A 23,555-nucleotide genomic window follows, 5' to 3' on the forward strand; every position below is an offset into this window, starting at 1 on the left:
TGAATTTCTAGTTTTTCTTATACCCTAATACCTAAATTCTAAAAACATTACATACCTTAATGCCTAAATAAAAAAATAGAAAAACATAGACCCATAGCCTAAATTCTGAAAACACACTTATTTTTGTTGCTACTATAATTATGTATATGGAAATATATGTTGCAGTTGTAAACCAATTATATGATTTTATTTATGAATTATACATTTCTAATTTTCAAAACTACAAAACATCTAAAGTGTGCATCAGCAAATTTAGTCGAAAAACAATTTAACCCTTTTACCCCCAAAGGACGTACTGGTACGTTTCACAAAACTCGTCCCTTTGTCCCCATGGACGTACCGGTACGTCCTTGCAAAAAAATGCTATAACATTTTTTTTGATAATTTTTTGAGAAAATTCAGGCATTTTCCAAGAGAATGAGACCAACCTGACCTCTCTATGACAAAAATTAAGGCTGTAAGAGCAATTTAAAAAAAATATACTGCAAAATGTGCTGGGGAAAAAATAACCCCTTGGGGGTTAAGGATTGGAAATTTCCAAAGAGCCTAGGGGTAAAAGGGTTAAGTATTGTTTCGCTTTCCTTTTCAGTGCCAGAAGCTCCAGCCAGAGTCAAAGCAGTGGTGTCAGGTCCAAGAGCAGCTGTAGTTTCATGGTCTCCGCCGATTAATCCTCATGGACGAATAACTCGCTATTCAGTACATTGGTCTTCCGCAGGCGTAAGGGGTCCTCCACATAGACGCCATGTTGGAGCACATTTTACACATCTTACTTTACATGATCTTCCACACGCAACACATCAGGTATTGTATTTTCTAGAGGTAGCTGTTAATGGTTTTCCCATTAGTGATAGTACTGTAAATTGATAACTATATCGCGTTTGAATGTTTTACTAACAGTACTGTACACTAAAATTGCTTTGGTTACAAATTATAGAATACAGTACCAGCAATTTTTTTCTTTTTAAAATTAGTGAATTATTTTCTGTAAATATTTACAAAATACATTTGTTACAGGTTTGGGTAACAGCTTCAACAAGAGTAGGAGAAGGACCTTCAAGTACTGTAGCTACAGTGAAACCCTCTCACACAGGTATGTTTGATGGTAGAATATCTGTTTTCTTTGTCAACAAGAATTAAAAAAAATTGAATCTCTTAAGACTGTATACTGTAATGCCCTTTTGTTACAGCAACACTAATACTAATGTATCATATTGGTATTTCTGCATTAACTCATATAACCAGAACTTATAACTGAGCTGTTGCTTTAAGGACATCTGTAACCTCATGTTGTTCCTAAACAGAGGGATGACCTAGAGGGCGCACGTGGTAGGTGTCTGTGGGGTAGTCCAACTGTGTTCTCTAGGGCCTGTCACGGCCCTTCCCTTTGATGAAGGGATTATCTAAATGGAAGACAGCCTGTGAATAGTGGTTTTTCAATATTAAACTTACCCGATAATCATGTAGCTGTCAACTCCGTTGCCCGACAGAATTCTATGGAGGGATACGCCAGCTATCACAATACTAGAAGGGGGTGTACTTACCAGCGCCACCTGTGGCCAGGTACTCAAGTACTTCTTGTTGACACCTCCTCAATTATTCCTCTGTCGTGCTTCCGGCAAGACGTTCTGGGATACGCTTATGATCTTCGAGTTTGTTCACGGCTAATTGGTGAAGTATTCTCTCAGATTTTGGCTGTCGCATTACTGGAAACCTTCTTATATTAGCTAGATAGCTTTTATATAGTCCTGATTAACGGTTAACGATCTTTTGCTTGATTTTGGAAACCCCTTTGGCTAACTCTTTGGATTCAAGATGTCTGACATTTCGCAAGCCCCCTCCCATAGACGATGTAGGTCTTGCAATAGGCGTATTCCGAAGGCCTCGGTAGATCCTCACACCGCTTGTTCTGACTGTAGGGACAGGCCCTGTCAGTTAGAAAATCGATGTGAGGAATGCGCCGGACTTTCTGAACTGGAATTTGTCCGTCTTTTAAAATATTCATCTAAGTTAGAGAGAGGTAGAGTTAGGAGGAGTTCTTCTCACTCTTCACTGTTTTCCTCACCTCATGATCCCCTACCTTTTCCTACCCCTGTAGTGGCTACCCCCGAACCTACTGTTTGCCCTCCGCCTGATATGTCTGTTGTTTTGCGTGCTATTCAGGCCTTAGGCGATAAAGTAGAGTCAGTGGTAAGTGACCATAAGTCTCTGATGGCCGAAGTTAAGGAACTTAAGGTCAAGAGTGCAGTGGGTGGAGTTAGTGCCAGTGCTGTGACGAGTGCTAGTGTCAGTGCAGTGCCAAGTGCTAGTGCCAGTGTGGTGCGTGAGGATTCTTCTGTGCGAGCCAGTCGTCCTCCCAGTCCGGGACCTCTTGCAAGCTCCCATGCCCAGGGGAGAAGCAATGTCGAAGGGCATAAGGGTTCGGCAGGCCTTGTTAGGCGCACAGAAGTATCCTCGGTGGTTGCGGGCGTGTCTTCCAAAGACCGTCACTCCCACCCGCAGACGATTGAGCCCGTCTTTTTCTCGTCCGCTGATCATCTGTCAGGGAAGAAACGTTGGTCTCAGGTCTCGAGACCACTTAAACGCAGAGTCCAGTCCGCGAGTGCTCAGCCAGGTTGCAGTCATTGGCTCAGCTCTGACTCGCCGCAGTCATCTGTCGACTGCACTCCGCCCAAGAGGAGTAAGGTTCTGCCACAACAGAGCTCGACTGTTAAGGCTTTACCTCAGCCTACTGTAGTTTCTGCCGACCCTAAGTGGACTCTACTACAGTCCATGCAAGCACAGCTTTCGGACTTGATGCGTGAGTGTCGGGCTGAGAGTGTTGCACCTCCGCCTCCGCCTACACTCCCTCCGCCTGCGCTCGCTCCGCCTGCGCTCGCTCCGCCTGCGCTTGCTCCGCCTGATCGCAGTTCCACCTGCCAGGCGTACGATGTTGAGCCACGGTCTGAGTTTGCTGTTCCCAGTGGTGTTCAGCCTCCGCCTTCTTTAAGGCAACCTTTGCTATGGGATCAGGAGGATTATACCTCTCTTCCTCCGCCTCCCTTTGCTGCTCCACCAGTGGTGCAACTCTTGGCTGAGGTACAACAACCTCTCCCGTCCATGAGTCAGTCTCCTCAGCTCTCGCTGCAGCGAGCTCAACCATCCACAAGGCAAGCTCCACTACACCTTGGCCTTGCGCCTCAGGAGCCTCAGCTTGCGAGACATTTACCTTGTTCTGCGCAGCCTCAACCTCATCACGCTCCGCTCACACCACAGGAACAGGAACTTGCTACTCCGCTTCCACCAACCGCTCAGCAAGCGCAATCCTTGGGTTCAACCACTCATGCTAGGAGTCAGCCTCCTCCACCCATGCGCCTTCCTTCTGCTTCGTCTGCTATTCAGCCTTTGCAGTCTGAGCCTCAGGTTCTCCCTCAACAGTTACTTGAAGAGGAAACCACTACTATTGTTCCTTCTCGTTCTGACTCTGCTGTTCAGCATTCTTGTCCGATACCTTCGCTACACTCTGGTGATGAGGCGTCTGATGATGAGGCGGCACACCTGGATCCCTCATCAGACGTGGATGAATCCAAGCCTTCTCCACAGTCTATTGACTTTCGTAAGGTCTTGGTTCTGCTTAGGGAGGTTTACCCAGACCACTTTGTCTCTGCTATTCCCCGCTCTCCGCCATCTGAGTTTTCGCTGGGCATACAACAAGCTAAGTCCTCCTATACTAAGCTAGTCCTAGCAAGGTCCTCTAAGAGAGCATTAAGGATCTTAGGGGAGTGGCTGCAGTCTAAGCAACATCTTGGCAAGACTTCTTTCATGTTCCCGCCGACCAAGCTCACTTCGAAAGCGAGCGTTTGGTATGCCACAGGAGAAGCACCAGGCTTGGGAGTACCTGCCTCTGCCCAGGCTGACTTCTCAAGTCTGGTGGACTCGCCTCGGAGAACTGCAATGAGGCGCTCTAAGGTTTGCTGGACCTTCTCAGACCTTGATCACTTACTGAAAGGACTGTTTAGAGCATTTGAGATGTTCAACTTTCTTGACTGGTGCCTGGGGGCCCTCAGCAAGAAGACCTCTCCTGCGGACAAGGATTCTGCCATGCTATTAATGTCCTGCATGGATAAGGCCATTAGGGATGGATCTGGTGAGCTTGCGTCGATGTTTGTATCAGGGGTTTTGAAGAAAAGGGAACTGCTGTGTACCTTCCTTTCCTCCAGCATTACACCTTGCCAAAGGTCACAACTCCTTTTTGCTCCGCTCTCGAAGTTCCTCTTCCCTGAAGAGCTGGTTAAGGACTTGTCTGCTGCCCTGATACAAAAGGACACACACGATCTTGTAGCCTCATCGGCTCGTAAGTCTAAGGTTACTACCTCAGTCCCCAAGACTTATCGCTCACCAGTGGCTGATACCCCTGCTACGAGGTTCATACCGCCCTTTCGTGGTAGAGCCCCCAGCCGAGGAAGCTCCCGTCCAGACTCTTACAGGAGCAAGTCCAGGAAAGGCTCCAGGACATCTAAAGGTAAAAACTGACTCTCCGCATCTCCAGACAGCAGTAGGAGCCAGGCTCAAGATCTTCTGGCGAGCCTGGGAGAAGAGAGGTGCAGACGCCCAGTCTGTCAGTTGGCTGAGGAACGGTTACAGGATTCCATTCTGCCTCAAACCACCTCTGACCACATCGCCCATCAACCTCTCTCCCAACTACAAAGAAGAGGACAAGAGGCTAGCATTGCACCAGGAGGTGTCGCTACTTGTGCAGAAGAAGGCAGTGGTTATAGTCCGGGACCATCAATCCCCGGGCTTCTACAACCGTCTCTTTCTTGTGGCCAAGAAGACAGGAGGTTGGAGACCGGTGCTGGACGTCAGCGCGCTCAACGCGTATGTCACCAAGCAGACGTTCACGATGGAGACGACGAAGTCGGTCTTAGCAGCGGTCAGGCAGGAGGACTGGATGGTCTCGTTGGACTTGAAAGATGCCTACTTTCACGTTCCTATTCATCCAGACTCCCAACCTTTCCTGAGATTCGTTTTCGGAAAGGTTGTCTACCAATTCCAAGCCCTGTGTTTTGGCCTAAGCACAGCTCCTATGGTCTTTACTCATCTGATGAGGAATATAGCAAAATTCCTACACTTATCGGACATCAGAGCCTCCCTCTACTTGGACGACTGGCTGTTGAGAGCCTCCACGAGTCGTCGCTGTCTGGAGAATCTCAATTGGACTTTAGACTTAATCAGAGAACTGGGTCTACTAGTCAACATAGAAAAGTCTCAACTCATTCCCTCCCAATCCATTGTGTACCTGGGAATGGAGATTCGGAGTCAGGATTTTCGGGCTTTTCCTTCGGCCCCCAGGATAAGCCAAGCCCTAGAGTGCATCATGAGCATGCTGAAGAGGAGCAGTTGCTCGGTGAGACAGTGGATGAGTCTCACAGGGACCCTTTCATCACTGGCCCTGTTCGTCGAGCTAGGGAGACTCCACCTCCGCCCTCTTCAATTCCATCTTGCAGCTCATTGGGACAAGGGTTCGACTCTCGAAGCAGTCTCTATCCCAATCACCCAAGAGATGAAGACCACTCTCCTGTGGTGGAAACACAACCTCCTTCTCAGGGAGGGTCTTTCGTTGGCTATTCAGACCCCCAATCTTCATCTCTTCTCAGATGCATCGGACTCGGGCTGGGGTGCGACATTGAACGGACGGGAATGCTCGGGAACGTGGAACGAAGAACAGGAATTACTCCACATCAACTGCAAGGAGCTACTAGCAGTTCATTTAGCCCTGTTGAACTTCAAGTCCCTCCTGCTAGGCAAAGTGGTGGAGGTGAACTCAGACAATACCACAGCCTTGGCTTACATCTCCAAGCAAGGAGGGACCCATTCGAGGAGCCTATACGAGATCGCAAGGGACCTCCTCATTTGGTCAAGAGGTCTAAACCTCACTCTGGTCACGAGGTTCATTCAGGGCGATATGAACGTCTCAGCAGATCGCCTAAGCAGAAGGAATCAGGTCATTCCCACGGAATGGACCCTCCACAAGAGTGTGTGCAACAGACTTTGGACCTTGTGGGGTCAACCTACCATAGATCTGTTTGCCACCTCCATAACCAAGAGACTTCCGCTGTACTGTTCCCCTGTTCCAGACCCTGCAGCAGTTCATGTGGATGCTTTTCTACTGAACTGGTCCCATCTCGACCTGTACGCATTCCCACCGTTCAAGATAATAAACAAAGTTCTGCAGAAATTCCTCTCGCACGAAGGGACACGGCTGACGCTGGTTGCTCCCCTTTGGCCTGCAAGAGAATGGTTCACAGAGGTACTTCAATGGCTAGTCGACATCCCCAGGACTCTACCTCTAAGAGTGGACCTTCTACGTCAACCTCACGTAGACAGGTTGCACCCAAACCTCCACGCTCTTCGGCTGACTGCCTTCAGACTGTCGAAAGATTCGCTAGAGCTAGAGGCTTTTCGAAGGAGGCAGCCAGTGCGATTGCCAGAGCGAGAAGGGTTTCCACTCGTAGAGTCTACCAGTCTAAGTGGGAGGTCTTCCGAAGCTGGTGTAGAGCCAATTCAATATCCTCTACCAATACCTCTGTGACCCAAATAGCTGACTTCCTTCTACATCTTAGGAATGAGAGATCCCTTTCAGCCCCTACGATTAAAGGGTATAGGAGTATGTTGGCTTCAGTTCTCCGCCACAGAGGTTTGGACCTTTCTTCCAACAAGGACCTTCAAGACATTCTTAAGTCTTTTGAGACGTCTAAAGAGCGTCGTCTATCCACTCCAGGCTGGAACCTAGACGTAGTCTTAAGGTTCCTTATGTCACCTAGGTTCGAACCTCTCCAGTCAGCTTCCTTCAAGGACCTTACCCTCAAGACTCTTTTTCTCGTCTGCCTTGCAACAGCTAAGAGAGTCAGTGAGGTTCATGCCTTCAGCAAGAACATTGGTTTCACGACCGAATCTGCAACATGTTCTTTTCAGCTTGGATTCCTAGCAAAGAACGAACTTCCTTCACGTTCTTGGCCTAGATCGTTTGAAATACCTAGCCTCTCCAACATGGTAGGTAACGAACTAGAGAGAGTTCTTTGCCCTGTCAGAGCTCTCAAATTTTATCTTAAGAGGTCTAAACCTCTTCGAGGACAGTCAGAAGCCTTATGGTGTGCCATCAAGAAACCTTCGAGGCCCATGTCCAAGAATGGGGTTTCATATTATATAAGGCTTCTGATTAGAGAAGCCCACTCTCACTTAAAGGAGGAAGACCTTGCATTGCTGAAGGTAAGGACCCACGAAGTAAGAGCCGTAGCTACTTTGATGGCCTTTAATAAAAACCGTTCTCTGCAGAGCATAATGGATGCAACCTATTGGAGGAGCAAGTCAGTGTTTGCATCATTTTATCTGAAAGATGTCCAGTCTCTTTACGAGAACTGCTACACCCTGGGACCATTCGTAGCAGCGAGTGCAGTAGTAGGTGAGGGCTCAGCCACTACATTCCCTTAATCCCATAACCTTTTTTAACCTTTCTCTTGAATGCTTTTATTGTGTTTTTATGGTTGTTACGGTAGGCTAAGAAGCCTTCCGCATCCTTTTGATTTGGCGGGTGGTCTATTCATTCTTGAGAAGCGCCTGGGTTAGAGGTTTTGTAGAGGTCCTTTAGTAGGGGTTGCAACCCCATATACTTTGGCACCTTTGGGTTGATTCAGCCTCCAAGAGGAACGCTGCGCTCAGTAAGGAAGACGAACTTAAAAAAGAGGCAGAGTAACGGTTCAATTCGACTTCCTTACCAGGTACTTATTATTTCATTGTTATTTGAGATAACTGTTATATGAAATATGGGATACTTAGCTATCCTTTAATCTTGTACACTGGTTTTCACCCACCCCCCTGGGTGTGAATCAGCTACATGATTATCGGGTAAGTTTAATATTGAAAAATGTTATTTTTATTAGTAAAATAAATTTTTGAATATACTTACCCGATAATCATGATTTAATCGACCCTCCCTTCCTCCCCATAGAGAACCAGTGGACCGAGGAATAATTGAGGAGGTGTCACCAAGAAGTACTTGAGTACCTGGCCACAGGTGGCGCTGGTAAGTACACCCCCTTCTAGTATTGTGATAGCTGGCGTATCCCTCCATAGAATTCTGTCGGGCAACGGAGTTGACAGCTACATGATTATCGGGTAAGTATATTCAAAAATTTATTTTACTAATAAAAATAACATTTTCACACGCCCCTGTTGTATACACGACACCCACAAGGTGATCGTGCGAGGGTAGTAACCTCTGCATTCCATGCTTTTATCTTTCTCTTGTATATTTGGAAGATTTATATTAGAAAAGTGTAAAGAAGGATTTCTTTCACCGGGCGTCACAGGTCTCTTCCCAGAAATAGATTTTTCCTTCGTCAAAATCCCTTAATTACAGTAAACCTAATTTTCTTGCTCAGTCCTAATTTTTTTTATCGACTGGTGAGCTAGCAACCATTAAGCTTTTATGTAAATGCCTGCTATTTCATACTGTGCGTCAGAATTATTAACATTGAGATTTTCTTATAGTTGGTGCAGGCATTTGGGCTGTTGGTGGAAATTTAACAGCTGCTTGGAAAGAAGATGTGAGTTTACCATGTGGTGCAGTAGGTGTACCAGAACCATTGTTGACCTGGACACATGAAGATACACAGATTCCACAGTCACACAACAGGTAAGACACTTAAGTCCTGGTATATATTGGAATTAAGAATATTTTTATGATTCTGTGGTGCCTAGTAAATAGTTCAGTATTATGGAAATTATTTTACTTCCTTTTTTTTTACATTGTTAGGCATACAATAACTACTAAAATTGCAGCACTTTATTGCATCATTTTACAAAGGTACCCCTGTACAATTGATATTAATGTTGAGCACAGTATGTGAATTAAAATTCTTAAGGAATTACTCTGTGAAATATTTTATGATTTTCAAGAAATTAATATAAATTATGGCTCTCCTGAATTCAAAAATTTCTTGTTATGGTGTAATTACTGTAATCTCGAACAATGTTCTATACAAATTCTCGAGAGCCTTCTTACATTTTAACTAAATTGAATTTCAGATTTACAGTGCAGCCAGATGGTACCCTCACTCTTGCTGACATTCAGAGGCGTGACAGTGGTGTTTATACATGCACTGCTAACAACCATCATGGCACTGATAAAGTTGAATATAATCTTACAGTATTAGGTTTGTATCTTTTCCTATTTAAAAAAGAAAATTATCATTTCCTACATTAGGATTCCATATGATGATTCATTACTGAAATAATCTCTCTCTCTCTCTCTCTGGCATTATATAAATCTTTTGGTATTTCAATCTTAACAGTTCCACCATCAGCACCCTCACTGCATGTCACTGAGACTACAGCCTCGTCAATCAGAGTGCAGTGGAGTGTCGAAGATACAGGTGGTGCACCACTTGAGGGAGCAACGCTTCATTACAGGTAGGAACTTGGCAGAAGTTACTGGTTATTCCACCAGTAAAAGCCCATGTTGACACAAGGTCGGCTTAATCTCCAACAATAACAACATGACAGAAGTATTTTGTACCATGAAAACAAGGAATATGCTGTCCTTTGCTTAGGTAAAATTAAACACCTCTTGTGACAAATACAAAGTATAAAATGAAATACAGTACCTGTAGTCTTGATTATACTGCATATTTTATAATCAAAGGATAAAGTTTCTTGTTTTATTATTACTGTTGGTGATATAGGTATTAAAATAATTTTTTTACTAGTATTTTTGCAATTTGTTAATAGGTATTCTCCATGATTAGCTGATTGTCTGATCCCTTTAACAGCCATCTCAACCAAATTTTATAGGTCAAAGGTAAATTCTAGTGGAAGATCCTAGCAAGTGGCACTAATTAGTGTTTGGATATGAAATTCGTATATGTTTTCTCCTTTTTTGTGTACTGCATAATTACCTTTTGATGTTATCCTGCGGTTTTATCTCCCCTGTAAATTTGCTGCAAATGGTTTCCAATAAAGATAAGAAATTTACTCTTAGCATCACAGGAAGGAGTATATAAAGAATTCTATCGGTAAATGTTTTCTTAAATTATATAAGATTAATGAATTGCCAACATCTTGGATATAAATGAGTGATGTAATGTAAAGAAATATCCAACCCTTTTGAAATAAAGTGATCACATAACAATGCATTATGTATAAAGAGAATACAGTAAAAAAACAAAAAATTAATAGATTTATTCAGCACAACTTTTCATGGAATTTTTTTAATGAGAAAACAGTTCATAAAAGGCAAAAAGGAATCTTATACAGTATTCAGCATAAATTTAATAGAATTTAATAAAAATACAATACAGATGAAGTGTCTAAAGAGTATGGCTGGTGTATCTCGAGTAGATAGGGTTAGGAACGAAGTGGTGAGAGTGAGAACGAGTGTAAGAAATGAGTTAGCAGCTAGAGTGGATATGAATGTGTTGAGGAGGTTTGGCCATGTTGAGAGAATGGAAAATGGCTGTCTGCTAAAGAAGGTGATGAATGCAAGAGTTGATGGGAGAAGTACAAGAGGAAGGCCAAGGTTTGGGTGGATGGATGGAGTGAAGGAAGCTCTGGGTGATAGGAGGATAGATGTGAGAGAGGCAAGAGAGCGTGCTAGAAATAGGAATGAATGGCGAGCGATTGTGACGCAGTTCCGGTAGGCCCTGCTGCTTCCTCCGATGCCTTAGATGACCGCGGAGGTAGCAGCAGTAGGGGATTCAGCATTATGAAGCTTCATCTGTGGTGGATAACGGGGGAGGGTGGGCTGTGGCACCCTAGCAGTACCAGCTGAACTCAGTTGAGTCCCTTGTTAGGCTGGGAGGAACGTAGAGAGTAGAGGTCCCGTTTTTTGTTTTTGTTTCATTTGTTGATGTCGGCTACCCCCCAAAATTGGGGGAAGTGCCTTTTTATATATATGTATGTATGTACAATACAGAAAGGGCAAAAATTGAATACAGTAAATATTTATTCCTACGCGGATACAAACTTCCGAGTCATTTAATGGTGTTACTACTTATCATGTTTTCTACGACTGCCCAACCAAAATTTGGTCGATTGTCAAACTTCGGATGTATTATATGTAACTGTATTAAAAGCATAAAGAGTAGATTATCTTTGCCATCTTAATGTTATTGAAAAAAAAAAACATTCTAAAATATTTTATGGAAATTGAGCATACAATTTAAATTACTGTAATAGAAATTTAAAATGCTTTCTATCTAACCTAGTACAGTATATGATTAATCAGTGTGCTCAAGATATTTTGTTTAATTCCAAAGTGTTGCCTTTTTGTTTCAACAGATCAGTTGGGGGAGAGTGGCTAACAGCAGAGGTAGAGGGGCTTCAGAGAGCATACACTGCTACTGGATTAAAATGTGGAACACTCCATCATTTTTACCTCACTGCAAAAAATTACATTGGTGAGCATTTTATATACTGAACTTCTTAATGATCATAATGATCTAGTCATAAGAACCAGTCGTTACATGGAAGAGTATTGAACTTTTAATTTGTTCAAACCTTATCAATATTAACAGGTACCAGCTCTGCATCTACTACTGTTGGGGCAAGAACTAAAGGTCGAGCTCCAGAGCCACCACCTCAGTTTCAGTTTGTTACAACAAATAGTTCTCAGGCAACTCTGTATTTAGCACAGTGGGGTGATGGAGGTTGCCCCATTACTCACTTCGCTGTACAGTATCGGAAGGATGGGACACAGCATTGGACAACAGGTACAGTGCTTTAAATTTCTTTTACAGCATTAGTGAAAGATGACTTATATGCCCTAGTTATATGGTTTATAAAATATATTATTTGGTTTTCTCTTATTGCATACAGTAGTATAATAATGCTAAAAATAACCAACTGCCATAAGACATTTAGAGAAAGATAAAATAGGACTGACATCCTAAACCATCTGAAATAAAACTAGAAAAACTAAAAGTGTAAATTACTCTGCTACAATTGTTTTAAAAAAATAGCTAGATACAAGGAGTGAGGAGATAAGTGTGGCTTAGAATCTAACATTGGAAGAACAAGAAATATATATCTAACATTGAGGTAATCCCCACTGAATGTACACAAACTATGAAGAAGAAAAGAGCTCTGAAAATGGAGTCTTATCCTAGATGTCTGTTCATCATGGTGAAGTAACAGGAAAGGGCTAAATTTGTGATGCTTCATTAGGAAAAAAAATTCTCGCTTGTTATGGGGTCTAGCAAAGAATCTACAACTGGAAGAATTATAAAAAAAAAAAAAACTCAAAAGGATTTACACAATCCTAGTAATTGACCAAGATTAGGAATAAATAACAACAAAAGTATATAGTACTATAGTACAGGGAAAGCTACTTGGCCAAAGGGTGCTACATCCCCGATAGAGACAAAGACAAAATCCAGGTACTGTATACCTATTGAAAAAAAAAGTTGAAAAGGGGAAGGTAGTCTCCTAAATAAAGTAAAAAAAAGACTATGTAGAAAGAGGAGAGTTGTTCTCCAATCACTACAAATTGTTTAGATGTAAAAAGCTTCGGATAAGCCTACCCTGGAGAACAAAACTAGCAGAGTTCTAAAGAGTATGTGTAAGCAAGGATAAGAACCGTTGCAAGAGAAGGATCCATCATGTAATTGTCTGGCCAGTCCTAAAAGGATCAAATAACACACTTGGTGGCAGTTTCTTAATAAGGGGCTCCCATTTAGAGGGTTAGTATCTTCAGTGCACAACTTCAACTTCATATATATATCAAGGGTTTCCACCCAGTTGCACTTTTTAGTGCTTAATGGCCTTCCAAGCCTTGTTGTCAGGCTATATGGTCCAAATTCATAAATCCATCAATAGGTAGCTATAGTCCATTTCTTTTAGCGATGCAGATTTGCACCGACTCGCAGGGGTGCCCTTTTAGCTCGGAAAATTTTCCTGATTGCTGATTGGTTAGAATTATCTCGTCCAACCAATCAGCGATCAGGAAACTTTTCCGAGCTATAAGGGCACCGCTGCGAGTCGGTGCAAATCTGCATCGCTAAAAGAAATTGACTATAGTGCCTTGACCAATATGCTACCAGTACAATTCCAGGGTACTGTACCTCAAATGGTCCTGTAGACTTACTTTGTTATTTTGTATCTATAGTAAGCTTTGATGGAGGTTTTAGTTTCTAAAAGGCATGTCACCAAAATTCTCCCTAGGATGAATTCAATGGAGCACATTATTTTTTGCAAGAATTTCCTTTATTGGCGTTTTGATTATTTCATACTTGTGAATAATTAATTCAAATATCAAAAATATATGGAAAATACATGTCCAGGGTGCTCACTAGCATAATGTTAGGTAGATGAACTTAATGGGTCATTTTATAAATACAATTCAGTATTACAATAGGAAGTGGTTAGGACCTTTCATGTTGGAATCGCAGATCTCATAAATCAAATTCCTTATGTATGCTCTACATCTATACAATTTATATATAATTCACTTTCAGTTGGAAGCGAGATACCACCAAGTCGAACCTTTGCCGTTACTGGCTTGGAGGCTAGTGGCCAGTATCAGCTGAAAGTTACTGCCCATAATTCTGCTGGCAATACTCCATTTCAGTATATAATCACTACTCCAGGGAGGAGTGGAACAGGTAAGATAAATTTTTCTTAACCATAATTTAACAGGTCAAGTTCAGCGTAATATAAAAGACATTAGCAATTACATGATTTGCGTATAAAAAACTATTAACTGAGCATTTATCTGCCTTGTTATAGTGGCATTGATGTTGAGACTGTACACATTTTGCTGCAGGTTCTAGTATAACTGTAAATGAAGGAGTTTGGGGTAGTGCTACATCAACATCACCAGTTTGGCGTGATCCAAGAGTCTTGGTACCTGCTGCAGTATCTGCCATGGCCCTCTTACTCACTATAACCACTGTTTGCGTTTGTCTTAGGAAACGTAAGTACAACAATCAGCTACTGTGTATGAATTTTGGAAGAAATATTAGAATAATTGTACAAATTTTTATTACTTGCTTCAGGTAGTTATATTTATCATTGAATATGTAAAGTATATTGCATGTTTTAGTGCACCATATGGTTGCAAATATAAAGGTTTTAATGATAATAATTTTTAAATATTATTATTGAGTTATATATTATTCAAAGAAATTTAAATAAAATAAATTAAGTACTTTAAGTGTGTGTATGAATATTGAAAAAAGTTTGTACATTTAAACATTTTGTTGATTTTCTTAAAATTGTTCCCTAAGATCCCCATAAGTCGGGCAGTTTATGTAATTTTAGATAAACACAGGTGTTGAAGACTACATCTGCTGTGCTAACATCTATTACTGATATTTGGATATGGCTTTCTTGAACATATTCATTTTAAACTATCCAACATCATTTACATTTCTTTTCACTTCTTACTATATACCCGTAGATTGCAGTAAAAAATTAAGTTTGTATCTTGCTTTTCCAATGTATGGATTTTTAAAGCCCCCAGTTTAGATCGTTGTCAATTTCATTATTTTTAATGATGACAAATCTCTTAATTATTTATAAGGTTGTGGCAGCCAACTATTCTTATGGTTTCATATATGTTATTTAGAAAAGGTTGACCACACATTGTTTTGTACAGCTACTTTAACATAAAAATGCAGCTATCCTCTCCAGTCCTCTGCCTTTTTATATATAGCATCCTGTTCCTTTTGTCAACTGTATTTCTCGGTTTGTTTGGCATGCCCATCTTGTCTTTGAGACGACTGTTGAGATTGGTTCTTGATTGATGTGTCTTAAAGTAACCTCTATGCACCAAGTAATGTCTAAAGTAAAGAGTTCTTTATGGTCTTTTCTTCATCAAGAGCAAACACTAGACAATAGGAAACTTTCACCTAGATGTTAATTTATTAAAAACTGGAAGTGTGTTAATGTGCCAGGTTCTTCTGGTAAAAGGCAAAAGTAAATGAGTCCTAATCATTTACCCTTTTTTTTTATCTACATATTGTGCTGTATTTAAATACTGACATGGCTACTCACATCTCTTTAGATTGAAGTGATTTAGCATTAATGATTATACTGTATCCTTATGTGGAATGCAGCGTACCCTTTATAAATTTGCTGTTTGCTCTTCTATACATAGCAGGGATGTGAAGTCTTTCATGGTTGCCATAAAATCATTTGATTTGATGGTAATACTACTCGTATTTCCTTCAGTCTTACTACCTTTTCTCTAAATATTCAACCACTGTTGGTCCTGTTTGTTTACTGCATACATTGAACTAAATTATTCAATGTGACTGTTTTAAGTGTACCCCATATCTTGAACATGTACTGTCAATGGACTTTGATGTCCATGCAGCTGTTGACCTAGTACTGTCATGGATTTCTGGTTTTGTCTTTTAAGATGTTGTCTGCCCTCAACTGCCATAATAATATTTCCTTCTATCCATAGGAACTTACAGGAGAATGTTTTCTTCTTGGACTTCACACATGTCATTGAGGTCTCCCAGGACTAAAAACCTAGAATTCATCCTTGGACCCATCGGCAGATCTTTGTTTTCAGATGCACCAGGTATATTAGGCAAATTGGTACACTGCTCTTAGCAGTGATCATTTCAGATATCTCGCCAACTTTAAATGGTCTGGTAGACGTTTTCTATGTGACTGTCAATCTCACTGTCTTTATGGCTGCTAGATGTAATGTTTATCATCTTTTCCACAGTCATTCAGTGAGCATACACTTGTCTCACTGACTTCAAAACCCACTAGGACATCTGTCTTAAGTTGGGTTCACATCCTCTTTCTCTTAATATTTTGTACACTCACTTGATAAGTGCACATCTGTCTTTCTCTCATTCCTTGCACCGTTTGTTTATCTACAGACAGATGAACCAATGTAGAGTTGATCGATGTTTCTTAAGCACAACCAGCTTTGTTATTATTATTTCAGAAGGCACATCTTGATCCTGGATCACCTTTTACCTGTCAACAAGGTTTACTTTGTATTTTATTCTGAGATTTGGTGTGATATTTATGAATAGGCTACATAATCTGGTCCTTAGAATATAAGATTTGGCTAAAAACCCATCATATGGTAAGGGAAACTCAGATATATTGGTCCCATATAAATATCAGTAGAGGCTTCTCGAATCCAAGATAATTTCTTAAGAGAAACATTTCTCTATGGAAATAAATTATAGTTGAAAACACTTTCTGTTAGTTGAAAATATCAACATGGCGTCGGTAAGTACATCACGTAAAGCCTTGTCAGGTGCCCATTAAAAACATTTGCTTATCACTTTGAGTATCACTATTTAGCACTGTATATTGATGTATTGTTACAAGTTTCTACTTGATTCTGTAAATTTGTTACTAATGCAAAAGCAATTAATAATGTTTCTGTTTCTTACTGCTTGAAATGACACTTGAAAAGTAGATTAATTCTAAATTGGTATGATAAATTATCAAAATGGTGTATTGAAGTACTGTACTGTATTGAGTAAACAATGAATAATTAGTATTAAAAGATTGATTTGGCTCCTCATTATTCACTGCAGTTCCCTGTATTCTTACTTAGTGATTTAGAAGGGATTCTTTGTCTGTAATTCATACAGTACAGTAAGTGTAAGAATAAAAGGACAGCTACATTAGACTTTATAACAGATTCAAGGCTAAATAAGTTATATTTTTAATACCAATAAATTGAGAAAAATTATACAGTCATATTGAATAAGTAAACTTAGGATTAAATTTAGTATAGTCATGTATTTATAGTTGTGACCCACATTATCCAATGTAGTAGGATATATACATTCAGTAAAATATAGATTGACAAAGTATGAACTGCTTGTGTATATTTTTATGGTCAATGTAGTAATAGTGTATACATCTTTATGCTTACAAAGTTTGTTTATTTTTATTTTGTATTCTTTGCAATGTTTTCCCAAAAAGGAGAAATATTTCCCTTTATTCTATGGTAAATGTCATAAATATTTCATCTTAAAAGTGAATGTGCAAAAGATTCCATCAGGAAACATCTAGAAGTCAGATAAAAGAAAAATGAATTAGCAGAACCTATGTATCTTCAAAATATTTTCGTTAGATGAACACAAAAATGACAAAACATTTCTATGTATGGGTGGAAGATCTTGCCTGAATAAAATTCAATACATTAACTACTGAACCGCAGTGTATTTGATAGGTAAGTTATGTAGGACTAAAGCTAGCTTGAAAATAATTGGGACATAGGAAAACTGTTTGAGATTAAATGTAGGTTAATAGGGCAGTGTTTTTTATTTTCAATGTTTGGCCATTACAGGGCCTTCAAGTAGTGCACCTCAAAAGGAAATGCTAGACTCCGTGGCCACTAAAGGGTCTGATGAGAAGACAGCTATGCAAGCTAGAGATGAATCTGTATACACGACAGTCCGGAGGCCCCCTCCTGCACCTCCTCAGCCTACACCAGAACTAAGGGATAATACAGGTACAGCAATGTACAGGTATAAAATTCCTGTTTGTAAAATTCTTCTTTCCAGATTAATTTTTATTTTGTGTAATTGTTACATACTCTAGAGGAAGCATGAACAGTACAAAACCATAGTGATAAGAGTATCCCATTTGCTACCCTCATATTCTTTATTCACTTCAACTAACAAACTATGAGTACATGGTGTTAATGATCAAAGTATTAGATATTTTTATTACTTTAAAAAACCCATACATGAACAAGAAACTTCTGAAAAATTTGCAAGTAAAAGAAAGAGACGAGCGCTAATCATTACATTTGTTCATGTATCTCTTCCCTTGCCCTGCATAGCTTAGATAGAGTATATTCATCCTTTTTGGTTTTAATTTTTATCCCATCATACCAGCTTCTTTTGACCTACTATACAAACTTTGTGGACCTCCTTTGTTATCCCATACAGTAAACGTAGTTGATTACTGTACTGAGGCAATTATTAACTCATCTGTTCATATTTAAAGTGATGTGCTTCATGTTCGGTATTATTGCTTTGTTCACTATTTCTTTCTCCATGCGCTATTGCTCTTATTTTTCTTCAATTATCTAATATATTTACTGCCTCCTCAGTGCATTGTTGCTGATAACTCAAAGACCCATGCGTCTTCTTCCTTCTTCATTGCTGTTCATGTTTAATCTTAAGTTACCCTTCTCCATCTTTCACTTTACTTATTGAGAAGATCATATATGAATAATTAATTCTTATTCGATCATCTTTCTCTTAACAGTAGTTAGTTTCATCATAACCCTGTTTAATCATGTGTACAGTTGGCCGTCCTTACCTGCCGTTATTCCATTCAAACCCTTTGTAGCTTCAGTGTGGAGCAAACCAGCAGTTTGGTTGTTAATAGTGTGTTTTGGAACTTTGTTTCAGTGGTTCCAAACTTGTGGTGGCCACATATAAGTGAATTTTGCATATATACTTTTGTATGAAGGTATCATTAGGTCACCAGGGTATAGTCTAATCTATGTTAGAGATGCTGCAGATAAGAATGGTCACTCAAACTTCCTGGAATGTGCTCTTCATTATCTAATGAAGAGCTTCAGTTAAGAAATTAAAAATAAATTATGTCATGAAGTATGTAAAGCAGTTTATTCCCGATGGAAAGAGGAGCTGGTAAATAGTGCCAATATAAACTGCATCTCTCTCCCATCTGCAGCCTTTTTGATCTTTCATTTCATCTTTAAATTTCATTTATTTTTTGTTGGGCAAGTTTTGTTTGCATAATTTTCTTGTTTTCCGAATGTAAAATGAAATTTGTTCCAACACGAAGTACTTACCTTGAACTACTTTCTTAGGAGTATCTGGGATCTCCTTCCCATCCGACCAGAGATTTAGTGATTGATATTGTTGGTGAAGGTGAATCGTTATTTAAATTGTGTACCTTTCTGAGACCTCCCTTGTACGATCGTATTTTATTTCAAAACAATTTAAATCATTATTTAGGATTACTTTTATATATTTATTTATATTGTAGCTTTTTGTTTTCCCTATTCTACAAATTGAAAGCATATAAAATCACCTCTTTTAACACGCTTGAAATCTTGTTGAGGTTCACTGTAATTTTCAAGTAAACATTTTCATACCATAAATGATCCTGTATTGAAAATTATTTGTGCTTTCAGACTACAGTGAAGAGGAGCTGTATCCTTATGCAACTGCAACATTCCAGTTAGGACGAGGAAGCCCCCCTCCACCAGCCCCTCCTTCTCCACCTAATCATCAAAGAGGACAAAAGGCTTTCACAGCTTTAGTCTACCAAGCTCCTTCCCTTCATGATGTGGATTCACCAAATCTAGTAAGTTGCTAAATGTTTTAAGTGCATGAAAAATATATCCTGTCTTTTTTTAAATCAATACTACCTTATACTGTGTTATGAATTAGTTCATTTCTTAATAACCAAAACAAAAGACAGGGCTCTTACCCCAGTTTTTATACAGTTTTACTTATCATTCGCTTATGTGCAAGTTATTTTTTTCATTCAGATTGCTGTTTAAGTTCTATATTATCTATATCATAGTCAGTTAGAAAATATTACAAAGGGCCTAATTTTATCTGGGTTTGTAAAGAAGTTGTAAAAATATTTAGAAGAGATTTTAAGACTTTTTCAGTGGAATTAACAAAAAGTTTACTCCTCGTACCCAAAAGCATCGGGGTGTTAGTGGGAAACCAGTTCTTGTTATCTCGTACCTCAACATTTGCATTTCTTGCTAAGTTTTATATGGAAACACCTTCAATGATTTTGGTAGGCTATAAAGGAAGATAATTGGATGCTTTCAATATAACTAACATTTTCGTATCCATATAAATTATACTTCCTTTGCTCTGTCGGAGGTTTAAAGATTTATCAATGCAAGTGCTCTTATGTTCTCAGAAAGGGCCCCATTTCCAAAGGCTAAGAATCATGGGGTTGAGAGTTTCTTATAACTGGTCTTTGGCTTTTTTTGACATGCATAGACAGAAGGCATTTTCAACAAACTTAATTTCTCAAATTTTTACAGCGGTAAAGGGTTCTGGTCAGTGTTGAAAAGTTTCTTCTCTTGCCAGCTGAGAATTTTTTATTTGGGGATGTTAATACTGTAACAGTTCTTTCGGGTTTTTTTCCATTGGAAAATCATCCTCATCATTGGAAAAGAAAATAAATTTTGTTCTTCTATTATTAATCATTGAAAGAACGAAGTCTGTTAGTTCAGATGTGGAGTCTTATGGACCATGACAACGAAAGGGAACATTGTCGAAGAGCCCTGGTTTACAACTTGCAATCGGCTTTTGTTCCCATAGTGGCTGCTGAGCCGGTAGTCTGATAACATTTAGAATTTGACTTGTTAGCTTGGCAGATTCATACTTTGGGGTTGCAGTCAAGTAATATTTTGAATTTAATTTTGTAAATTATACTTTTAGTTCCATATTATTTTAGATTTGTTATATACATTAGTAATTAGGTGATAAAAGTACAGTAATATTAAGTCAATCTAGTGTTTAAGTACCCTACATCTAGAGATTACAAGTAAGTCTAGGATATTATTTGATTATGGCAACTAAATGCCCAATCTTTTTCCTTCATTAGCTATCCACCACCACCATAATAGATGGAGAGTAAACAGTATAAAACATCAGTGGAGGTTCATAAAAAAAAAAACAGATTTTTAGCAATTTATATTTTCTATAGTACTTTCCTTCCTCCCCACTAACTATTAGCATCAATAGAATGGGGAATTTAAACTTGAAAGACTGAAGTAGACAATACGACATTCGCGTGTACTGTGTTATTGTTGGTAGCTGCCGTTAAGTCACATTGTTTACTAGATACATTAATATATTAGAAGGAAAGAAAACCTATATTTTTTTTCTTAAATGGTAATGTCAACATAACACAACCTTCCGAAGCCTAGTGCAATGTGAACATCAGGTGAGTATAGAAATAATAAATTTTATTATTACAGTAAAACAGTTTTTGTCTTTTTATTAATAAAATGTACAGTACTAACCAAAATCTTTTTAACTCTCCTGGTATTGCATCAGACTGAAAGGGAGTCAAGGCCCCCACGTGGATTTCCTTACGAAGGGTCAGAAACGGAAGACTATGGTACTTCAATAGATGGCTCAAATGATGTACGTCAACCTGCCCCACACCATAGGCGACCGCGACACATCAGGACCAGTAGGTTTGTCACTCCCATATTTATCTTGCATATGGCCTGTTTTTGTTGTACAGTACCTTATTGCATGATCTATTATTGCTGTATCATACTTAAAATCACAAAAGACTGATGTAATATGTACAGTAATTATATTGCTATCATAGTATGTAAAGTAAATTGGCCAATTTTTTTCCCCATGCAGAAAATATGAATATGTTGTTACTGTAGTTACTCTCTGCTTCTTTAAAACTAAAATCATTTTATTACTAAAATATACAGGTACAGTAGTCACCTTATGCATAATAGTACAGTACTGTAGGGTTGTCAATATCTTAATGCTTTCTTAATTTCTAAAATGTAGTGATCTTTAGTTTTTCCATACAATGCATTTTGGAATATACTGTAGTGTGTAATGTGAGGTGGTTTTGAAAAACTTCACCACTGAATGTCCTGAATTTTTTACTAATCTTAGCCAAGGGTTCTAGTTATTGTGGGTAATGTCAAGTGATGTTTTAAGAGGCTACTTAATCATATTGCTTTTTATCATAGTCTTAATTTTGTCCTTTCTTTAACCATTTTAACAGTGCCACATAATCATAGTATTACTTTTTATCATAGTCCTGATTCTGCTCCTTGTTTAACCATTTCAACAGATCTAGAAAATTTATACCGAATTGCATGGAAACTTGGCCAATTTTTGTTTTTATTCAAGCCTAATGTATGTATATTGTATTTTACTCAATTCTTTTTTGTATAATTTGATTTAAAGTACAAAATCCTGTTTAGCCAAATCTAATCAAAATTACATTGGCTAATGGTTCTTCTGATATCTATAATTACATTTTAATGCAGCATAAACTAACTATTTCATTCAGCGATTTGCTTTCAACAGGCCTCTTTAATAAAATAGAAACTTATAAAGAAATATGTTCCTCCCTTAAAATTACAAGTTAAAGTATACACAGAATGACATCTGATATCAAAATAAATTTTAATCCTAAATTTTACTTGAAAGTTTTCATTTTAATATAATGGCAATATAAACAATATACTGTATACTTTTTAAAAATTATAACAAAAAAGAATGTGTTGCTCTTGTTTTGAAAAACAATAGGTTGCTCTTGATACTTAAAAAGTTACCCACTACTGCCCAGAAAAAGATTATGTATACATAATGATCAGTACCCAAACCACCCTCCGTCAAGCTACAACCAGGGAGGGCCAGGCAATGGCTGCTGATGAATCAGCAGGTAATACCTACTTTATAGGCTTCCCAAATCCCCACCCTTAGCTCACAAGGATGGTGACGTTGTAGACACTACTAATACTATTAAACTGAAGCAGGTCTTAAAATCTTGTCCAACAGATTACCAGACAGGAATGTTTGAGATAGACCCTCTAATTTGTCCTATTGTTAATGTTATCATCTTGGGATTAAGTCTTCCAAATAACTTTGATATCTACTGCAATCTAATTTTCATTGGTAGCCCTCCTTTTGCTGATGAGGGATTTTAAATTTCATTCACATTTTGTAAAGTGAAATACCATAGGGATTTTAAATTTCACTCACGTTTCGTAAAGGGAAATACCATACACATTGTTTTAGAAATTGGGAAACGTGTATTACATATTCTTGTTTCATTGAGATTACAAAGATTTTCATAATCTTAGTATCTACTAAAATTTCTCTTTTTAATTTTTCATGAATTGTGCACCACTGCATCTTTCACAATAAAACTGTGTATTGATACAGTCAAGTCCGACCATGCAATCTGTATTCCATGTTTATTAGTCTCTCCACCATGGTAATCAATAGGAGTTAGTTTTCTCTATCTGATTTATGATTTTTGGCTTGCACCAAATTTTATGAAGTACAGTACCATCTACAACCTTAACATGCTTTGTTTCTGTACTCTAAATGTAATGTTTTGTATACTTTTAAATAACAAACTTATAGTTTTAAATAACTAAGTTACAGTAATAGGTTTCATAAAATATAAATGGTTAGGTTTTAAGGAAAAGGAAAATAAATAAGTGTCATGGTCATTGAAAAAATATATTTAGTCACCAACAAGTCACTATATATAGTGAATAAGTGACTATGATGTACAGTATATTCAAACATTAATGGTATTTTATCATTTTACTTTTACAATTTACACTTTTGGGATTTTAACACTAATTTTTTGTGTGTTTTTGATGACCTTTGCCAGGATCCCCCGCAACGTCCGGTTCCCCTAAATCTATGAGACAGGCACACCATCATCAACACACACTTCGCCACCCAAAGCATCCAAGGTATGTCATTTAAATTTATAAAGATGTGAATAAAAAAATTATGCAACAAATCCATCATTTACACATGCCTAATATCTGCACTGCATTTCTAATTTTATTGAAGGAA

At 38.7% G+C, this 23,555-nt stretch overlaps 1 protein-coding gene across 5 annotated transcripts in view; it reads left to right on the forward strand.

Moving 5' to 3' along the window:
* The window catches only part of LOC137623093 (cell adhesion molecule Dscam1-like), a 317,782-nt gene that overhangs the window by 284,107 nt on the left and 10,120 nt on the right, over window positions 1–23,555 (forward strand). For 2 of the 5 annotated variants that reach the window (XM_068353749.1, XM_068353751.1), the window contains exons 14-26: window positions 590–801; window positions 1,015–1,090; window positions 8,527–8,671; window positions 9,064–9,191; window positions 9,330–9,447; window positions 11,314–11,432; window positions 11,550–11,744; window positions 13,488–13,634; window positions 13,796–13,945; window positions 17,309–17,473; window positions 19,136–19,308; window positions 21,021–21,171; window positions 23,365–23,449. In XM_068353749.1, coding sequence (XP_068209850.1) covers window positions 590–801; window positions 1,015–1,090; window positions 8,527–8,671; window positions 9,064–9,191; window positions 9,330–9,447; window positions 11,314–11,432; window positions 11,550–11,744; window positions 13,488–13,634; window positions 13,796–13,945; window positions 17,309–17,473; window positions 19,136–19,308; window positions 21,021–21,171; window positions 23,365–23,449 — 1,864 coding nt within the window. Of the gene's footprint in view, window positions 1–589; window positions 802–1,014; window positions 1,091–8,526; window positions 8,672–9,063; window positions 9,192–9,329; window positions 9,448–11,313; window positions 11,433–11,549; window positions 11,745–13,487; window positions 13,635–13,795; window positions 13,946–15,442; window positions 15,610–17,308; window positions 17,474–19,135; window positions 19,309–21,020; window positions 21,176–23,364; window positions 23,450–23,555 lie in introns of those variants that run through there. The other 3 variants (XR_011040551.1, XM_068353750.1, XM_068353752.1) reach the window with 3 other exon arrangements.

The sequence above is a fragment of the Palaemon carinicauda genome, chromosome 30 (assembly GCF_036898095.1).
Source record: "Palaemon carinicauda isolate YSFRI2023 chromosome 30, ASM3689809v2, whole genome shotgun sequence".
Taxonomy (NCBI): domain Eukaryota; kingdom Metazoa; phylum Arthropoda; class Malacostraca; order Decapoda; family Palaemonidae; genus Palaemon; species Palaemon carinicauda.